Here is a 20,518-nt window from a genome sequence, read left to right as displayed (position 1 = left end):
TCCGATGGTGCTGGGCAGGGGGACCCCTGCACTAGCTTTGCATTAGTCTTTTCATGGCCGGGTTCCCACCATGGACCAGCTGGTGTAAAGTGGGGCTGTAATCAGCCAGATGGCACTGAGTTCAGCTGCGCTGTGGCTGGTTACAACTCTGCCTGCTATCGACCCATCGGGTACCATGTTCCCGGCAGAGACGGCGGTACCCTGCAAGTCCACCCACCAGGGTTATACTATGGTGGTCGGATCACCAGATGCTGTGGTCCAACCTTCACCAAGGACCTCCAACTTCTTTGTGCCACAATTATTCAAGGAAATAGCGGTGAAGGTGTCAGATAGGTTCCATTATTTATTTGTCAAGAGGTCTCATAAGACGTTGGCCATCCATGGTTTGGATAGAAATGTATCCAACTTGCACCTCTTGTTCTACTTCAGTACAAAGATGTGACAAATGTTGGTTTGATTATTGTAGGAAAGTGCCCTTTTTGCATGGTTATCCCCCTCCCCCCCCCCCCCACACACACACACACACACACACACACACACTTTTTGCCTGATATTGATGGCGGCTTGACAGAGTGTGCTGGGATCCTGCTACCCAGGCCCCAGCACCAGTGTTTTTTCCCTAAAAAAAAGTACCATTGCTTCCATAATTGGCACACCCCTGACACACAGTTAAGTTCCTTGTAAATGGTAGCCATGGTACCAAGGGCCCTGTGGCCAGGGAAGGTCGCCACGGGCTGCAGCATGTACTATGCCACCCTGTGGGACCCCAAGCACATGCACATTGCCATTGCAGCTTGTGTGTGCACTGGTGGGGAGAAAAAGACAAAGTCGACATGGCACCCTTCTTAGGGTGCCATGTGCACAAACCACTGTCTGTAACATAGGTAAGTCACCCCTCTAGCAGGCCTTACAGCCCTAAGGCAGGGTGCACTATACTACAGGTGAGGGCATAGCTGCATTAGCAATATGCCCCTACAGTGTCTAAGTCCATTGTTAAACTTTGTAAGTGCAGTGTGGCCATATTAAGTACATGGGCTGGGAGTTTGTCATTAGGAATTCCACAGCTCCATGATGGCTTCACTGAATGCTGGGAAGTTTACACTGATGTCAGTGTTGGATTTATTGTACAATTCACATATAGGGCACCTTAGAAATGCCCCCTGCATTTCACCTAACCCTCTATTGTAAGGATGGGGGTCTGTGCCAGCCTGCCGCTAACAGACAAGTTTCCGACCCCATGGAGCGAGACCCTTTGTGCTCTCTGGGGTCAGGGACAAAGCCTGCTCTAGGTGGAGGTGCTTAGCACCTTCCCCCCTGCAGGAACGGTAACACCTGGCGGTGACCCTCAGAGGCTCAGGCCTTTTGTTACACTGCTCCAAGGCACTCCAGCTAGTGGAGATGCCTGCCTCTCTGGGCCAAACCCAACTTTGGCAGTAGGTCTGGCGGGAAAATTAGTAAACACAAGGATGGGTGACCACCTCAGCTGGGACCACCCCCAGGGTGCCCAAAGCTGAAGTGACCACCTCCTTGCAGAATCCTTAATCTTGTGTTGGAGGAGGATAGCCAACAGGGTTAGGAGTGTGCCCCCATCCCCAAAGGGAGTGGGCACAGGAAGGATGTGGCCACTCTCAGGGACAGTAGTCATTGGCTACTGCCCACTGACCCATGTAACGACCCTAAATCTAGTATTTAGGAGCACCCCTGAACCTTGCTCTTCAGACTCAAGGCAACCTGAAAAGAAGGAGGACTGAAGAGCCACTCCAGCAGAGAAGACTCGAGATGACAACTGACTTGACACAGCCCTATCAGCCTTTCTGCAGCTTCAAGACTCCTGCTACAAAAAGGCAAGACATCCTGCAGGACCAGCAATCTCTACAAAGCCCCAGAGGACTACATGCCTACCCAAGGACCAAGATCACTGGGGGACAGAGGCCCTGCCCACAAGGAAACCTCCAAGAAGTACTCCAGAACCACCCCGGATCAGTGAGCCATGCCTACTCTGTACCCGAAGCCCACTCCCCCTGTCCAGGTGGCCCACCAGTCCAGAGAAGGTCCCAAGGCGATTCCAACCTCGAGTCAACTGTGGGTTGACCTCTCCTAACCAACAGGGTGATGCCTGCAGCCTAAATCCAGAGGACCACCCTGACCGCGACCTGCTCCAGTGAAGATTTCCTGACTCCTAAAGATACCCCTGCACCCGCAGCCTCATGGCCTTGTGGATGCTGGCTGACGGTCCAGTAACATCCAGTGGGTTCGCTCCTTACATGTCTGACCTTTTGTTTTCTTCAGCACACTCCTTGGACCAAGCCTGCAGTACCTTTGTTACCCCCAGGGTTCCTCTATTGAAAAGCACTGGCCACCCAATGCTGTGTATGCACCCTGCACCTGGCTGGCCCCGAGCTTCTGAGGGTGCGTGTTTGGTGCTGACCTGTGCTCCCCCCCTGCCCCCCCCCCCCAAAGTACTGATCTAAACCACGCAGGTCTGTGCCCTGAAGTCATGGGTACTTACCTGCAAGCTGTTTCTTTCTATCTCCTCTCATTATCCATAGCATTCCATTGGGCACCCGACACCAACTCTGACCTTTGCACCTGGCTGGCCCGTGTTGCTGGTGGTGTACTCTCTGTGCCTTCCTAAACTTTGCCCTGTGGGCACCCTAACCCCTGAAGACTGGGATTGGAAGTCAAGTATTTACCTGCAAATTGTGTTGTTACTTTTCCTCCCCTAGGACTGTATTGCTTTCCATGAGAAACTGCACTGTCTACTTTTGAAATTGAAAAGTATACTTACCTGTAAACAGTTTTACCTGTGAATTCTAAGCCAAGTGCATTTTATACTTGAAAGTTATTTTCTGATACATAAAACATTGACCTGGAGTTAGTCATTGAGTGTGTGCCTCATTTCTTGACTGTTTGTGTACACCAAATGCTCAGCACTACCCTCTGATAAGCCTAACTGCTCGATCACACTACCACAAATTAGTATTATCTATTATCTACTTTAGCCTCTGGGCATCCACTGGACTCTGTGCACACAATACCTTACTTTGGTATAGTATATACAGAGCCACCTTCCTAGAGCTTATATTTATTTTGCAGCCACAAAGGAGCTGCTTTATTTGATGCCGGTGTCAAGAAGAGCTCTACAGTTTCTGTGGTGCAAGAAAAGATAATATTGTGGTGTAAACCCAAACTACTGCAATCATATACTGAATTGAACACAAGGACACGTGCACAGCCTGGAAAACAACATTATCATGTAGACTGAAAACTACTTCTTAATCCAGTCCATTAAGTATAAAGGTTCGCCATCATAATTCTATAACTTAGTTTATACATATGTAAACGCTATAATGATTGTGAACATGCATCCTTCATTTTATAGAAGTAACCCTTTATCAGATATATGTATATTAGTTCTCACCAAATTTTTGAAAAGTGCTGTCAGCTCCTTTGTGAATACAGAAAATTTTAAGAAAGCCGTTCCTAGATCCGGATCATCTCTGTACACACAATTACTGCCAAATTTCTCCAGTGCCTGGGTGTACTGTTCTTCATTTTCCACATGAACTTTAAAGCAAGAGGGATAACAAATCTGGGCATTAGAAAGAGAAGTGCTGTAAAGTTATCATTATTACAAAGCCCTACAGTTTGGAAATTAAGCATGCTTATTCAAAATATACATAATTAACACAGTGGCAAGGAATCAAAGGACAGTGCCAAACACTCTTGCGAATTGGTAACACGATTTAACATCATATAATGCTTGTTTCGTCAGCAGTTCCCCTGTAAATAATAAAATGAGAAATTACCATATGAATCGGAATTTTAAAATACTTCTTTTAGGTAAAGTACATCACAGAAGACAAAGTTTTTCCATTTCAAATCATTTAATTTTTTTGCATAACGAAAACACGCAAGAAAGACATTTAATCACATATCATGTCTAAAGCAACACAGGCTCTTTGGGGTGAGGTCCCCACTCCTAAGATCTATCTAGATCACTGGTTCTTAATCGGTGGTCCATGGACCTCTGGGGGTCCGCGACACCTTCTCACTCGGCCCGCAACTGTTTAAATAATTAATAGTAACATTAACCCTATCAGTGCGCGTGTTGGCCACTGGTGGTGACACGCACGAAAGAGGGTGTGCACACATCAGGATTTTCACTATTTAAAATACCCTCGGGAGACACTGAAGACTTTCTGTTTCGTCCGTCCCCCCCGCACGCACTCCCACCCACCCCTCTGTGACGTCAGCGCACCGAGGTCAGCCCCCTCTGAAAATGGGCCACCCCCGGGGGTGTATATATATTTATTTTTTTATGTTAGTTTACCCCTGAGCGGCCACGATAAACCCCTCCCCTCACCCCCGCGAGACCATACAGCTATTAAAAAAATATATATATGTATAGCTAGATAGATAGCTAGATAGATAGATAGATAGATAGATAGATAGATAGATAGATAGATAGATAGATAGATAGATAGATAGATAGATAGATATATCTATATAGCTATACATATCTATCTAAGAGAGATAGATAGGGAGATCACTTGTCAATGCGTGTGTGGTTTCTTTGGGGGCTGCGATCCACCCCCAGGGAAACCACGCCCACATATAAAAGTGTTCTCTTTACATATACACACACATACATACATACATATATATATATATATATATATATATTCATCACCAGTTGTCTCGCAGCTTGTCTCTTCAAAGCAATGCACATACTCCAACCAACGCATTTCAATCGTAGCTTTTAAGTAGTGATAAAAAAAAAGTCAAGCTACCTCTTGCTATTATGTTTCTGCTAGAAAAGGATCTGGCTTTTGTCTAGTGGCAGTTTTGATGCTATAAAGTAGCGCAGAAGGTTTATACGCCTAGTGCAAAGATCAAATCTGTATTTTATGTGAATAGGTAAGTGGATTTGTAAAGCCAGCCATTACCTGAGCTATAATACAAATTAAATGTATGTCTGAGGGGGGCTATGGAGAGATGAAGGGCTCTTTTGCTGTGTGGTAGTGAGGGAATCTGAGAAGGTGGTCATGGGAGTGGGAGCATCAATAATGATTGTCAGACTGGGTGTCAGAGGCGCTCAAGACTGAGGATTGGTATGTGACAAGGTGAAGTAATAGTGTGTCTTTGTTGTTTTTTGGAGTGTCTTGAGAGAATGTGGTGATTGAGGGAAGAAGCAAAGGTAAGGTGACCGTTACTGTTGCACACATCACACACACACACACACACCCACCAGCAATTTTGTGACTGTCTACGTAGGCTAGTGTTTTAGAGGGACAATTTAGCCAGTACCAAAGTTGGCGTCTCGTTGGAGAACTGCTAATCAAGGCCTAACTCGGGTTGTAGAGGACAGCTCTGACGTAGGATCAGAGACAGAGAGCAGATATTGAGACCGCATCTGAGGGATAGGACAATGGCGCAGACTCTGGGAGTGATTTTTCAGTTGGAGGAGTCCCATTCAACAACTCTTCTTCCAGTGATTCTGAGGGATGTGATGAGGACAGGTCTGCTGTCCCTTCGCAAGTATAGTCTGTGCAGCGGGACAACAGCGGGTTAGCCCAACCCAGAGAGCAGGTGCATGCGGCGGCAAGCACAGAGAAGGTGCTTTCTTGGGGGCTCCCCAGTTTAGTTCAGCCCCGAATTCCACTGCCCAAATCGCATTGTGTAAACATCAAAATTATCTTTCTCAAAACAACCTGGTTTTGTAACGCACGCACCTGCGCTTTTGGTCCTGGGTTCGGCGGCCATATAGGGAAACCCAAACATTTCTGGAAACTAGACACCCGGGGGACTCCCCAACCCAGAATAACCTGCAAAGGTAAAATGTTGAATAAAACTCTATTTTTTCTTGCATTTCTGTCACACAAACTACAGGAATATGCTGGGATCCACAAAATTTGTACCACCCAGTGTTTCCCCACCTGTCCTGATTAAAACGCTACCCCACTTGAGTGCATGTATCTGGTGCCTGCGTCAGGAATGGATCATCCCAGGGTCAACAGTTGCCCTCATGTAACAACTAATATTGACTGTTGTGTGATCCATTCCTGACACGGGCACTAGGCCTACCCACACAAGTAAGGTACCATTTTTATCGGGAGACTTGGAGGAATGCTGGGTGGAAAAAAAGTTTGTGGCTCCCTCAAATTCCAGAACTTTCCATTGCTGAAATGTGCAGCAAACGTATTTTTTAGCCAAATTCTAAGGTTTGCAAAGGATTCTGAGTGACAGAACCTGGTGAAAGCCCCACAAGTAATCCCATTCTGGATTCCCTTAGGTGTCTACTTTCTATAAATGTATAGGTTTGGTACTTTCCCTAGGTGCCGGCTGAGCTACACGCCAAAATCCACAGCTAAGCACTTTTCAAAATACGCGTCCATTTTCATTAGAAAAATGTGATGTGTCCATGTTGCGTTTTGGGGCATTTCCTGTTGCAGGCACTAGGCCTACCCACACAAGTGAGGTACCATTTTTATCAGAAGACTTGGGGTAATGCTGGGTGGAAGGAGGTTTGTGGCTCCCTCAAATTCCAGAACTTTCCATTGCTGAAATGTGCAGCAAACGTATTTTTTAGCCAAATTCTAAGGTTTGCAAAGGATTCTGAGTGACAGAACCTGGTGAAAGCCCCACAAGTAATCCCATTCTGGATTCCCTTAGGTGTCTACTTTCCATAAATGTATAGGTTTGGAAGGTTTCCCTAGGTGCCGGCTGAGCTACAGACAAAATCCACAGCTAGGTACTTTGCAAAAAACACATCATTTTTCAATGAAAAAATGTGATGTGTCCATGTTGCGTTTTGGGGCGTTTCCTGTCACGGGCACTAGGCCTATCCACACAAGTGAGGTACTATTTTTATCGGGAGACTTGGAATAACACAGAATAGAAGACCAAGTGTTATTGGCAATTGTTTTTCACTACATTTTTGCCTTCCAAATGTAAAGCAGTGTGTAAGAAAGAAGTCATTTTGAGAAATGCCCTGTAATTCACATGCTAGTATGGAGACCCCCAAATTCAGAGATGTGCAAATAACCACTGTTTCTAATCTCCTTATCTTGTGCCCATTTTGGAAATACAAAGGTTTCCTTGATACCGAATTTTCAATCGTTATATTTTACCAAATGAATTGCTGCATACCCGGTATACAATGAAAACCTATTGTAAGGTGCAGCTCATTTTTTGGCTCTGGGTACCTAGGGTTCTTGATGAACCTACAAGCCCTATATATCCCCGCAACCAGAAGAGTCAAGCAGACGTAACGGTATATTGATTTTAAAAATGTGCAATAGCTGGAAACCGTTACAGAAGAAAACGTGGACAGAAATGGCTGTTTTTTCAACTCAATTTCAATATTTATTTTTATTTCAGCTGTTATTTTCTGTAGGAAAACCTTGAAGGATCTACACAAATGACCCCTTGCTGCATTCAGATGTTTGTCTACTTTTCAGATATGCTTAAATGTCCGGGATCTACCAGTGGTTTCACATCTATTTCTGTCACTAACTGGAAGGAGGCTGAAAGCATAAAAAAAATAGTAAAAATGGGTTATGTCCTGTTAAAATGTCAAAAATGTGTTGAAAAATGTGGTTTTCTGATTCAATTCTGCCTGTTCCTGAAAGCTGGGAAGATGGTGATTTTAGCACCGCAAACCCTTTGTTGATGCTATTTGCAGGGGAAAAAACAGATGCTTTCTTCTGCAGCACTTTTTTCCCATTTCTAAAAAAACCCACATATTTTAGCTGTATTTTTGCTTATTTCTTGGTCTCCTCCAGGTGAACCCACCAACTCTGAGTACCTTTACAATCCTCAGAATGTTGAGGAAAAAAAGGACGCAAATTTGGCATGGATAGCTTATGTGCACAAAAGGTTATGGGGGCCTAAGCGCAAACTAGTCCAAATAGCCAAAAACTGTATATGAATAAAGAGGCAGGACTGAAAATTGGAAATTGAATGTTCTGAAAATGTGAAGGAATTTGAAATTGGGGGCTAAAAATTAAGTTGGTTTCCTTTGATTGATTCACTGGAGCAGCATAAGTACAGCAAACAAAATAGAGTACAGATGATGGGAGCCTCAACTGAAGTGGCAACAAAAAGAGATAATGAAGGAGCTAAAAAGACAGGGGTATGCTAGTGTTGCGTATAATCTCTTTGTCTTTAATAAAATCAAAAACTGAATTTCGAAAAGTTCTGATCTTCTGTCACAATTTCAATCCTGCTTTATTTCACTGTGAATTAAATAAAATATTTCAATATTTGTTTATTTACTTGCTGTGTGTGGTTCATTCGGGGTCCCTGGATACAGTAATGATTCAGTGGGGATCCACAGAAGTAAAAAAACAGATGGGAACTGCTGATTAAGATCATCACTTCAAATTTAGCAGGATCCGATGGCATGGTGAAGAGCAAGCTAAACTTACGGCCAGAGAATTCACAGTGTAGATATCACAGTTGTCTAAATTGGCTGCTGACGGTGGTACCTGAGGATATTATCACTCAAAGTATTTAAAATAGATCTTCATTACATGAATCTAGGATTAGTACCAAAAAGCTGAACCTATTCCAGGGGCCTGAATGCAACATAGTTCACTGGAGTATCTAATGCCTTATCCCCTAAAGCACCTGGAACCCGTTGGGAACGCTGAAAAGGGCAGCAAAGTCATCCCAAAGTGGGATTTCCTGGAGCACACGCAGTCTCAATGTAATAACCTTTATTATTTTCTTAATTTAAGTCTTCTGTTACAGTATTCTTGCACCTGATTGGCTTCACGGATCAAGGGAAGCCTGAATGTCTTTAGAGCAGCAAAGCATGCTTGTGGGTTTCACTGCAGTGGTCTGACCAACCTACAGTTGAGACTGCTGCCTCTTCCACATGTATAGCAGCTAACACCGAGCCAATAGTGCCCCTGGCATGAAAAATATTACATCTCTGGTATGACTGGCTATTGTCTGTGAACAATATTTAACATTTTCAAATATAAATAGAGTGGTCTCTAGCTTCATGACAGTCAAGGAAAGAAACACAAAGTCAATGCAAAATTGGTGTCTCGTAATGGATGTCAGTTTTAGTGAGGTCACCTGGGAGAATCGGATGGCAGAATGAGCAGAACATAATTCACTCCAAAGTGGATGAGAAGAGACAGAGAAGTGTATTTCAGGTGCTCCAGAAGTTCGAAGTGTCTCACAATGGACCACCTGGTAGTCAGAGAGTGTAGAACCATAAAAATGAGGGACTCTTCTATCCAGATGGTGAGTGGGCTTAGGAGGGGGTCAACAGTATTCACTTTGGCATATGGTACGGCTGGAAAACCTTGACAAGGTATCCAGAAGTATGACCATACACTAAAATTACACATAATGGTGGTCATTCTGACCCTGGCGGTCTTTGACCGCCAGGGCGGAGGACCGCGGGAGCACCGCCGACAGGCCGGCGGTGCTCCAATGGGGATTCCGACCGCGGCGGTAAAGCCGCGGTCGGACCGGCACCACTGGCGGGGTCCCGCCAGTGTACCGCCGCCCCATTGAATCCTCCGCGGCGGCGCAGCTTGCTTCACCGCCGCGGGGATTCCGACCCCCCCTACCGCCATCCAGATCCCGGCGGTCGGACCGCCGGGATCCGGATGGCGGTAGGGGGGGTCGCGGGCCCCTGGGGGCCCCTGCAGTGCCCATGCCACTGGCATGGGCATTGCAGGGGCCCCCGTAAGAGGGCCCCTACAAGTATTTCACTGTCTGCTGCGCAGACAGTGAAATACGCGACGGGTGCAACTGCACCCGTCGCACAGCTTCCACTCCGCCGGCTCGATTCCGAGCCGGCTTCATCGTGGAAGCCTCTTTCCCGCTGGGCTGGCGGGCGGTCTGAAGGCGACCGCCCGCCAGCCCAGCGGGAAAGTCAGAATTACCGCCGCGGTCTTTCGACCGCGGAACGGTAATCTGACGGCGGGACTTTGGCGGGCGGCCTCCGCCGCCCGCCAAGGTCAGAATGAGGGCCAATGTCTTGGATTATTATCTACCAACATAGAGGGAGCCAGTGTCCTCTGGCAGGCTTGATATAGTTGTAATATTTCATCACATTATTGGCAAGATTCTTAGAATCCTTATAATTCATATAAATGCAGATGATATTCAGGAATGCTACATTTTACTAGGAAGATCTGGAAATCAGATACAGAGACATGGACTTGGCTGGAAAACATGTACACTACAGTAAACCAGGCGTCCTAGCTACCTATGGTGTGACATATACCTTGACCACAACCCGATTCCGCAACCAAGTTCAATCTGTCAGCTAAGGTTTTATTAGAAAAAGGAGAATAGCATCTTCATTTCAGTAGCATGGATGGACCTCAGCATGGCAAACACACTTCTACCAACAGCTGCCCGTTCCTCATGGCTGCTTCCTGAACAATGACTGCTCAGTCATGAAAGAAGTAGTCTTAAGATAGTAGTACTTCATATTGCAAGTAATAAGCGTGAAGGCAAATCCAAATTCACTAAATATTTGCACAAAGGTTAAATGACAGGTTTCTTAATCTCTACAACTGTAGTGATCTGTAGTCCTTGTTTGGTATCCTGTAAAAAGAATCTAATTCGGCAGAAATCTAGAAATACATTTCTATAGAAAGAAGAGTCACACCAAGATCCCCTTGGCAAAAACGGAGTCTGCATGATTTATTAGCAATTTCGCCCTTAAATCATCCAAAATCGATACAATAACCTTAAAATCTTGCAAAATATTAACATCTATGCCAGGTAATTGCTTAAGAGCATGAATGTCTAAAATGGGTACATTTATTTAAGATGAGCAAAGCATTGTGAGATGTACTTGTTAGGCAAAGTGGGTATAAATCAGAACATGGTCTAGCCAACATTTTCTACACTGCGGATGCCTTGAAAGACATTTTGCAACATACAACCATCTCACTGGTTAGGAAGCGTATTGTCTAACACAGTTCTACATTTCATGGTAGCAATATTTCAACCAAGACCCCGCAAAATGATACATATCCTTTTCTAGGGTCAAGCGCGCAAGCGCTCTGGCCCCTGTTGTTATCTCTGTGGGCTTTTAACTACGACCATGTCACGCCCATCAGTTTGGTTGGTTGGTTTGTGTGCTTACCTTTAAAAATTCGCTCAATTTAATTAGTGGAACACATGCATACATCATGCCTTTAACTGTGTTTAGCCCTCCCCGAGAGCACCGATAAACTACTGAAAACATACAAGGATTTGTGTTTTCCAAATGGCTTCTGAATTACTTTTTCTTTTTATTTCCTAAGCAGCGCAATTTCGCTGGGCAGTAGTCGAGCGCTTTGCATGACATTTGCACTTTTGCTGATACGTTTGACTGCAAGCGAACTTCTGTTTCCTTTTGTGTGTCTTCTTCACTCTCATGGCAGCTGTCAGCTCGCTTATGTAAAACTGCTTTATCTTTTCATTTTCATCTTGCGTGGCAAGAAAAGTCCGGTTAGGAGTTTACAACGCTAATAGCTCAAACTGAGCAAATGCAAGACCCATTGCATTGGAAATGCTTGTTTTAGATGTGATGTGTCACTGTGACTCTTAGAGTGCCTAGGCAGTCAGATGAAAATCCCACAACACTTACATGACCCTCTAACGAGGCAACTTATATTGTTCACGTGGTTATTGAGGACAAATGAATTACTCTTAGACACGCCTGAATAGATTTTGGTTGAAAAGTTTAGTTGATTCATTTCAGCTCGTATTTTAAGGGCACAGGCCACTTACACAGGCTTACACGTTCGGTGGGATTTCCTTCAGTGTATTTGTCTATACATGGAGAGCGTTGGAGTAATTTCAGTAACAGGGATCGCACTACACACGTTTTATCGAAATTGTTTTGTGAAAACAGCACATGAGCAGCTTATGCAATAAACCATCTGTCGGCATATTTTCAGTTAGTCCAACAAAACCTATCAAAGCCTGCAGCATTTGGACTTGTAAACCAAATCTCCTAGAAAACCGGTTAAGACCATGACCTAGAATTACTTCTTAGGATTTCCCCCTTTCTCTCTTTGCAACAATCTATTTTCATAGTGTATTTAAAGGAAAGATGAGAAAGAACCACAATATTGGTTTCCCGTTGCGTTTAAAAGTCCTTCTTTGAAAAACAAAAAGCCGAAGAACAGAGATGAACAACAACAAATGAGTTAAATAAAAATAAAAAACTATTCTTTTTTCTGCAAATGTACCTGCTAAAACGAGCAAAACATACATCAACCACTAAGAGAAGCAGCATCCCTCGTGTCTGCTTATATATGCAGCACTGCTGTGCTGGCCAACCATTCTAAATGTTTCAAGCTGATTGTGAGACTTAGAAGTATAAAACAGAATACTGTAAAATGGTTAATTGCATCAAAAGGATGCTGCTAATAGGACATGTTCGTCAGCGCAGAAACAGTAAACAAACCTTGACACTCGAGGTTGGCAGTTTTAGCTCACTAAAATATTTTTACTTGGTTTGTATCCCAAAACTATTTCAAAAGCACGTATGACTGAAAGAAAACTGACGTCTGGTTAAGATGTAACGCAAAGCGTAAACCAGGCATATCCAGCGAGCAACTCGTGAACCACTGGTAACTCTCCAGCTACCTGGATGTAGCTCTTCTGTGTGCAGACCAGCCTACTAAATTAGCACCTTTTGCTTGGTTGAAATAACATGTATATCAAAAAATCAAAAGTGTGCATTCATGGCAAAAATGTGTGTGTTTTCAGAATTCGGAACCTGATGTTTGCACTTCAATAAAATATTTAAAGCTGAAATGTGAGTAAGTAATAAATAATGTGACATTTGGGAGCATTATTGCTGCTATTATTATTGCTGCCAGGGCATTCATCACTGACAAAGCATTTTTACATTACTGTTGGTAAACGAGCCTGATGCACTGAGGTGATCCCGCTGCTTACCTTGCATATAGCGTCCGCTAATGTAATCTTGTCAATTACAGTCACTATTACAACACTAATATTAGAAGCTAAAATTATTTTAATTTAACATAAGTAGATCATATTACAATAAAAGTTGGTGGCGCCTCGCGTAAACCAGACTGTGTTCTGCACTGGCCCTCATCAACTGTTTATGGCTTTACAAATACTACACCCTGTTCTAGCAGTCTATTCAGTGCTAAATCATTTAAAATATATATTTATATTAGGTTTTCGAAACAAATGACACAGCAATGAGATGTTATAATACTAGTATTTGCATATAGTAAGCAATTACACAAGTTAGAGCATAAAGAAGCATGGTATCAGCGCGTGTATAGGAAGGGAAGGTCGCGCGACTGTAAAGAACTCTGTTGTATTCGGCTGCTGTGCATTGAACTGGGGAGGGAAGAGCAACTAAGTCCATAGCTGTGTGGAGATTGTTATTGATGTGTCGGTTGCGGAAGCTCAGGGATCTAGGTCGTCGTTTCGCACCTTCTGTAGTAATTCTAGAAGGATAGTGGCCCATTGGGCAGAGGTGGGGTGCTTGAGAAAGCGTAGGGCCTCTTCCTACGTAGTCCCCCACTTACTCATTGCCCCACACCTGACCTCTATCAGCAGTGGTGCTGTTGTGTGAGCGTACGTTTGGCACGTAGTAGCGCAAGAGCTACGAAACGAGCACGTACGTTGTCTCTCACGCCACCTAAGGATACCCAGGCCACATGCCTTTCATGTGTAGGTCCTTAAGTTCTGTGATTTCTTGCAGTGTGGTGCGTATGATACGCCAGTAAGTGCGGAGTGACGAGCAGGACAATAAAATGTGTATAAGGTCAGCATCCGAGCCACGGCAGTGGGGGTAACTAGCCTGTGCATCTGAACAGTAGCGATTTAGATGGGCAGGTGTGTGGTATGTCATATGCAGTATGAAAATCGGAATATTTTTTTAAGCAAGAATTTCAATACAACTGCTATGGATGTTCTAAAGCCCGTTCCCATTCCTTATTGTGTAAAGGCTCGTCCAAAGTCCACTCCCACTGTAAGCGGGGTTTCGAGGAGTTCTCAGATTGCTTTCTAAACCCGGGTGATAAGGTGGCGGCCCGTGTCTATAGTGAGGATGAAGTGTAAGACTGGGGGGTGTTTAGTTCAGTGTCTGGGGTGTCTCAGTGTGTGAAAAGCACTTCAGAGTTGTCAGTATGTAAAAAATTGACCAGGGGAATCGCATAATCTGTCACTAATCGTTCGAAGGGAAGGAGTTGGCCTTCACTAAACAGATTGCCGATCGTAAGGAAAGAGTGCTCTATCCAAGCACACAGGGCCATTGGGGAGAAGACGTCCTGGAACCTGGGGAGGCCGACTAGAGGAAGCTGGCCTGTTATGTGTGAGGCAATGGACACACAGTATGCAGGCTCGCGTCACAGACACTTGCAGGGGCCAGGGGAATGGAGGTAACACTCCAAGGAGGAAATTGTGCACCATAGTAGTCGACCGAGCTCCATGGGTGTCACTAGTTTCACCCAAGTTTCGGCTCACAGTGCAGCGTGAGAGCCACTGCAGCTAGAAAATAGGCTTCAAATAAGGGGGCGCCAAGCCTGCCACATTCTACTGTTAGCTGCAGTTTTTTGTGAACAAAAAGACAACACTTGGAGCCCCAGAAAAACAGCAATGTTGGTGAAATAATACAGTAGTGGTGACAAAATGACCGTCTTCAACAGGACATTTTTGCCAGTTGGTGCTAGGGGGAGCAACTGCCAAAAAGTCACTTGTGAGCAGATGCCTGCTAGGGCTCTACCGGCGGTACCCTCACAAAAATCCTGGGGGGGCATGATATAGATAGACGCCCAAATAGTGGATCGTATCTTGGCACCATCGGAGCTGTGCTCCGTCTAGGCACACTTCCAATGCTGACTGGGTGTCGAACGAGAGGCAAAACTGATGACTTAGACCAGTCAACACGTAGTCCAGAGACTATAGTGAAGGTAGATAGTATGGTGTGGAGGAAGGTTAATTCAATGCTAAATCATGACATGCATATGAACTTCATTCAGGACTCTGTTATTTCCGTTCTTCATTTTAAATTTATGACCAGGCCAGAAAATGTCAAACAAAAACACTTTATCGGGTAGGTACTAGTGGATGCTGGATAAGAGACAATGTCATCACATCAAAGAAGCCTAGTTAATATCATGATTCTGGCCAGTTCTAAAGAAGGATATAGGGGGGTATTGATATCTTGTAAATAGTTCTGTGGCAGTGTTAAGAACCATTAAGTTTCACATCATTCACTTGCAGTACTGAACAATTTCGCCTGCTGGTGGCTCTTTGCCCTTTATCGAGCACAAAACCTCACAGTTGTTTTACCTTATAAATATTCACTGGCTTGCCCTCACTTGCATTTACATGATTTTTTCTCTAAGTGGAAATTACAACATTTTCATTTCTCCAAGTGGTTCACTTCTTTTTCATGTCTCTCAAAATATTTGCAAGTTGGGAGTTTTTCTTGATGCCAATTTGATGTTGATCCCAAATTGTGCATGTCTCAAAAATGATCATCCACAACTCACATGTTCATCAAATGATGACAATATTGTTGCTCCTGCTTCTAAGCACTGCACTGGTGTTGTAGTGGTAGTCTACTCCAGCAATATTGTCCAACTTTCAATGAGTCCTGAATTATGTATCTTGCCTCATCCCTGAAGTAAAGCATACTACCTACCTCAGACCTGCTCTACTAATCAAACACTGGACGTCGGATTAATAAAAGACAGAGTTTAAGACCCTCTGCTGGGTGCACACGTTTCTGGATGACCAAGCCAATTTCTACCTAATAAACTTGCAGGTGATGTCTGAGCAAGCAACCAGAAGGTTTATGTTACAATCACTTTGGCAGCAAACCATGACATTCTCAATACCTCTCCATCAGGTATTTGTATCCTTTTTTCTCTGCTTCTAAGACAACATCCTCATATTCAAGAAGTGCTGAAGGCTCACTTCTTCAACATGCAACTGGTCTTGCCTTGTAGCCGATGTCTTGGTCTGTCATCTTTACATTCCCGCCTTTAAGCACTTTAAAGAGACCTTTGAGCTGCCCAAAAACAATATAGATTCACTACATAAATCATCATTGCCACGCCAGTCAAGAAGAATGGTAAAGGGCAAGTGGCAGTATTTAGGGCCTTATTACGAGGCTGGTGGTCCGAAGACCGCAGCAGCTGTGGCAGTCCAACCACTACATTACAAGGTAGATGGGCAGACCCACCAACCTACTGCCGTCCCCACCAGGATCAGTGATCTCGACAGGCCGATAGCAGGCCTGATTGTAATCAGCCAGGAGAGTGCTGATCTTAGTGCCGCCCTGCTGATTACAACCTTGTTCTCCGCCAGCTTTTTCATGGTTGTCTGACACCATGAAAAGGCTGACAGAGAACAAGTGAAGGGGGAAAACAAGGGGTCCCCTGCACTACCCATGCCCATAGCAAGGTCCCCTTGCCCGGCACCCTTGAAATGTGCACACTGCACGTGACAGCATTACCGCCGGCTCAATTATGAGTCTGGAATAATGCTGCCACACCTTTCCCACTGGGCTGGGTTCCTGCCCATCACCCAAGTGGAAAATTTGCAATATGGACGATGGGGATACCGCCACCTCGACTGCGGTCTCCTCACCACAGGTCTGGTGGTTGGGTTTTCCAACCGCCAAACTCGTCATCAGGCCCTTAATCTAGATATCTACTGGATGAACAGCATCAGTCTCCAAGACAGCGAGGCGGAGAACCAGCAGGTATGCTGGGTATGTCAGTTCTCGAAACATCTGCACCAGGCAGAGCCCTCTCGTCTTATCAAAGTGGGGGAGGTTGTTCTCTACAAAATCTGTAGGCTTTTCTAGGAGGACCCATTGTTTATGTATCCAGTCAGAGTGTTGTGGCATCACGTCTGTGCCCACTTCGAAAGGAGGACTCCTATAACCGCACTCCTATAACAGCACAGAGGGCCAATGTGATCGCCTTACCTCTTGCAAAGACGAATGGGTAGGTTAAGGTGTTGGGGAGACAAAGTAATATGTATCTCAAATATTTGGGGATATCTGTGTCAAACATTGTTAATGGCCACTAAAACCTCAGCCCAGTAGCATTCCAGTTTAGCACACTGACACCAGCACCCCTCACTTTCCCCCTGCTTCTATTTCGCTAACTTAACTGGTGAGTAGTACCAATAATGTGTTATTGTCGCGCTATATGCCGCGGTGTGAGTTCTATGCAAGATAGCCGGCCATTCCTTATAAGTGAAGGGGCGTTCACATTGTTTACCACTGCTTTTATGCTGTGGAATTGGTAGAAGTAGTAGGTCTGTTAAGAGAAGTGTATATATGTCGGACAGAAGCCTCAACTTGTTGCTGTGAGTAAGCAGCCATCTCTCAAAAAGAATAAAGGGTCTCCTAGTGGGTAGTCAGATTTGAGGGTTTATTACCACATGGCAGATGACCACATAATGTCAATACTCCAATGCTGGTATGCCACAGAATTCTAAAAGACCATTGTCATTGACCACTGTAGAAAGCTGGCTCTCCATCCACTATATCAAAATGAGGTATAATGTGCACAAAGTCCAGTGGATCCCCAGAGGCTTAACAAAAGTTAAGTAAATAATACTCATGCTCTCTTTTGTGGTAGTGTGCTAGAGCAGTTAGGCTTATCAGAGGGTACTGCAAAGCATTTGCTGTACACACACAGTCAGAAAATGAGGCACACACCCAATGACTAACTCCCGGCCATTGTATTTATATGGGGAAAAATATACTTTGTTACTTTATTTCTACAACCAAAAGTAGCTAATTTGTTACAGTATGTACAGCTGTAAGTTTGTATAGAGGTTATATATCAAATGCACTTTGTTTGGGTTTTGCAGATAAAACAGTTTACAAGTAACACTTTTCAAATTGCAAAAGTAGACAGGAAGGGCCAACCGGGGGTGCATTTGAGTTTGGAATTGTGGAGAAGTGTGGCACAATGGTTAGAGCAGCAGACTCTGATGCAGAGATCTGGCCCGGGACCAGGGTTCAATTCCCACCTCGGCTGGTCTTGGGCTCAGTTCCCTTGGACCAGATAATTCTTACCTCAGTGCCTAATCTAATTAAATGGGTCACACTCTGTAACTCTGGGCATAGTTTGCTTAATCTCCACAACGGCCCTCACAGTGCCTGGATGCCTGGTTTCACCCTGGGGCTGTCAGGAATGGGCGCCTCACAGGGTGCCTCACAGGGAAAGGCCAGGAGGGGTTCCACAGCGCCTTGAGACCCTAACGGGTGAGTAGTGCGCTATACAAGTGCAAAGTTTACAGTTTTTAATTGCCTGGGGACCTTCTCTGGACCGGTGAGCCACCGGGACTAGGGCCGTGGGTGTCAGTTGCAGAGTGGGCAGGGCTTGTGAATCTGGGGCAGGTCTGCAGCCCTTCTTGTATGTTTCTTGTAGACAGGGCCGCTGTCCTCAGGAATTCTTGGTCCTCTGGTGGGCAAGGCAGGCCTCTGGGGATTTGTAGAGGGTGCTGGCTCTACAGGATTCATGGCCTTTTTGTAGCAGAAATTTTGAAGCTGAGGACAGGCCGGTAGGGCTGGGGCCAAGTCAGTTGTCATCTGGAGTCCTCACTACTGGGGGTCGATTTTTCAGTCCTTCTTCTTCTTGAGGTTGCCAGGAATCTGATGAGCAAGGTTTAGTGGTGCTCCTAAATAGATTTAGGGGCTTTACAGGGCAGGTCAGAGGGCAGTAGCCAATGGTACTGAGGGTGGCTACACCCTTCATGTGCCCACTTCCTTTAGGGAGGGGGGCACATTCCTATCCCTATTGGCTACTCTCCTCCAAAGCAAGATGGAGGATTCTTCAAGGAGTCTGTCACTTCAGCTCTGTACACTCATGGGGTGGTCCCAGCTGCAGGGGTCACTCCTACTTGTTTTCCTAATTTTCCCACTGGACCTGTCACCAAAAGTGTGGCTTGGTCTGGGGGACAGGCATCTCCACTAGCTGGGTTGCCCTGGGGCCGTGTAACAGAAGGCCTGAGCCTTGAAGGCTCACCTCCAAGTGTTGCAGTTCCTGGAGAGTAGGGTATGAAGCACCTCCACCTAGAACAGGCTTTGTCCCTGACCCCGAGGGTACAAAGGGTCTTGCACCATGTGGTCAGAAACTTGTCTGTTAGTGGCAGGCTGTCACACACCGCCATCCTTACAATAGAGGGTTGGGTGAAATACAGGGGGCATCTCTAAGATGCCCTCTGGGTGCATTTTTCAATAAATCCAACACTGGCATCAGTGTGGGTTTATTGAGCTGAGAAGTTTGATACCAAGTCAGTGAAGCCATCATGGAGCTGTGGAGTGTGTAATGACAAACTCCCAGCCCATGTACTTAATATGGCCACACTGCACTTTCAATGTCTCAGAATAGACTTAGACACTGTAGGGGCATATTGCTCATGAAGCTATGCCCTCACTTTTGGTAAAGTGCACCCTGTCTTAGGGCTGTAAGGACTGCTAAAGGGGTGACATACCTATGCCACAGGCAGGGGTTGTTTTTTGGGTAACCAAGGGATCTTCCAAATAAGGACCTCAGCAACTCCTTGGTCGATAAAGCACCAGTGTTTTTCAGTTTGCAGGTGGCTCCACTCTAACATATATCTCAACTAGAATGCCCGAGGGGGTGGTTGTAATGGTAGGGTTTGCATTATGTATAGAACCTTTGGAAGAAGGGTCATCATGATTGCCGCAATCTTACCCAACCACACGAGAACCCCTGCCCCCTCCCCCAGATTGCAGGTCAGAGTGGACAGAAGCTACTATGGCTGCGTAATTAAGCTCTGCGATTCTCCCAACAGTGTAATGAACTTGGAGGCCCAAGTATTGAACTCCCTGAGTTGCCCATGGGAATCGGAAAAAACGCTCCAGTGCAGCTTTTGTACCCTTGAGGTTAAGAGCTTGGGAATTCTGGAGGCTAACTCTGGACCCTGACACACTACCTAAGGTCTCAAGTTGCAGTAGGAGTGGGGGCATGGAGGCATAGGACTTTGTCAGTATGATCATAGCATGATCCGCATAAAATGTGATTTTATGCTCCTGGCCGCACATAGTGATTTGTAAGATTGCAGGGTCCTGCGGATTCAATCTGTAAAATTCTCCTTGTACGCGGCAAATACTGGCAGTGATAGGGGGTAGCTCTGTCTTGTTTCGTCGGTATATTAAATGGGTGGGATATTAGGCCATTAATCCTCACTGTGGCTGTGGATCGGGCATAGCTACACAAGATCAATCTCCCAAAGTGGGACCCTAGTGTCGCCTCCACAAGCACTGACTAGAGGAAGGACCAGTGAACGCGATCTAATGTTTTTTCCGTGTCCATCAATAGGAAAATGGCCGGAACCCGGGAGCAGTCCACCTTATCAATAAGATGAAGGAGTGCTCCGTGTTATCACTGCAGCCTCATTCTGGTATAAATCTCGCTTGATTAGGGACCACTAGTCCATACATGTAGGGCCTAATCGAGTAGCAAAGATGCCCGAAATGATCTTCACATTGACATTAAGGAGA

General features: G+C 45.3%; 1 protein-coding gene across 6 annotated transcripts in view; it reads right to left on the bottom strand.

Moving 5' to 3' along the window:
• Positions 1 to 20,518, bottom strand: part of ASAP2 (ArfGAP with SH3 domain, ankyrin repeat and PH domain 2) — a 916,066-nt gene that overhangs the window by 758,205 nt on the left and 137,343 nt on the right. For all 6 annotated transcript variants that reach the window (XM_069235900.1, XM_069235899.1, XM_069235896.1 and 3 more), the window contains exon 3: positions 3,422 to 3,567. In XM_069235900.1, coding sequence (XP_069092001.1) covers positions 3,422 to 3,567 — 146 coding nt within the window. The remainder of the gene's footprint in view (positions 1 to 3,421; positions 3,568 to 20,518) is intronic.

The sequence above is a fragment of the Pleurodeles waltl genome, chromosome 5, assembly GCF_031143425.1.
Source record: "Pleurodeles waltl isolate 20211129_DDA chromosome 5, aPleWal1.hap1.20221129, whole genome shotgun sequence".
Taxonomy (NCBI): domain Eukaryota; kingdom Metazoa; phylum Chordata; class Amphibia; order Caudata; family Salamandridae; genus Pleurodeles; species Pleurodeles waltl.
This window is presented reverse-complemented; position numbering and strand designations above follow the sequence as displayed.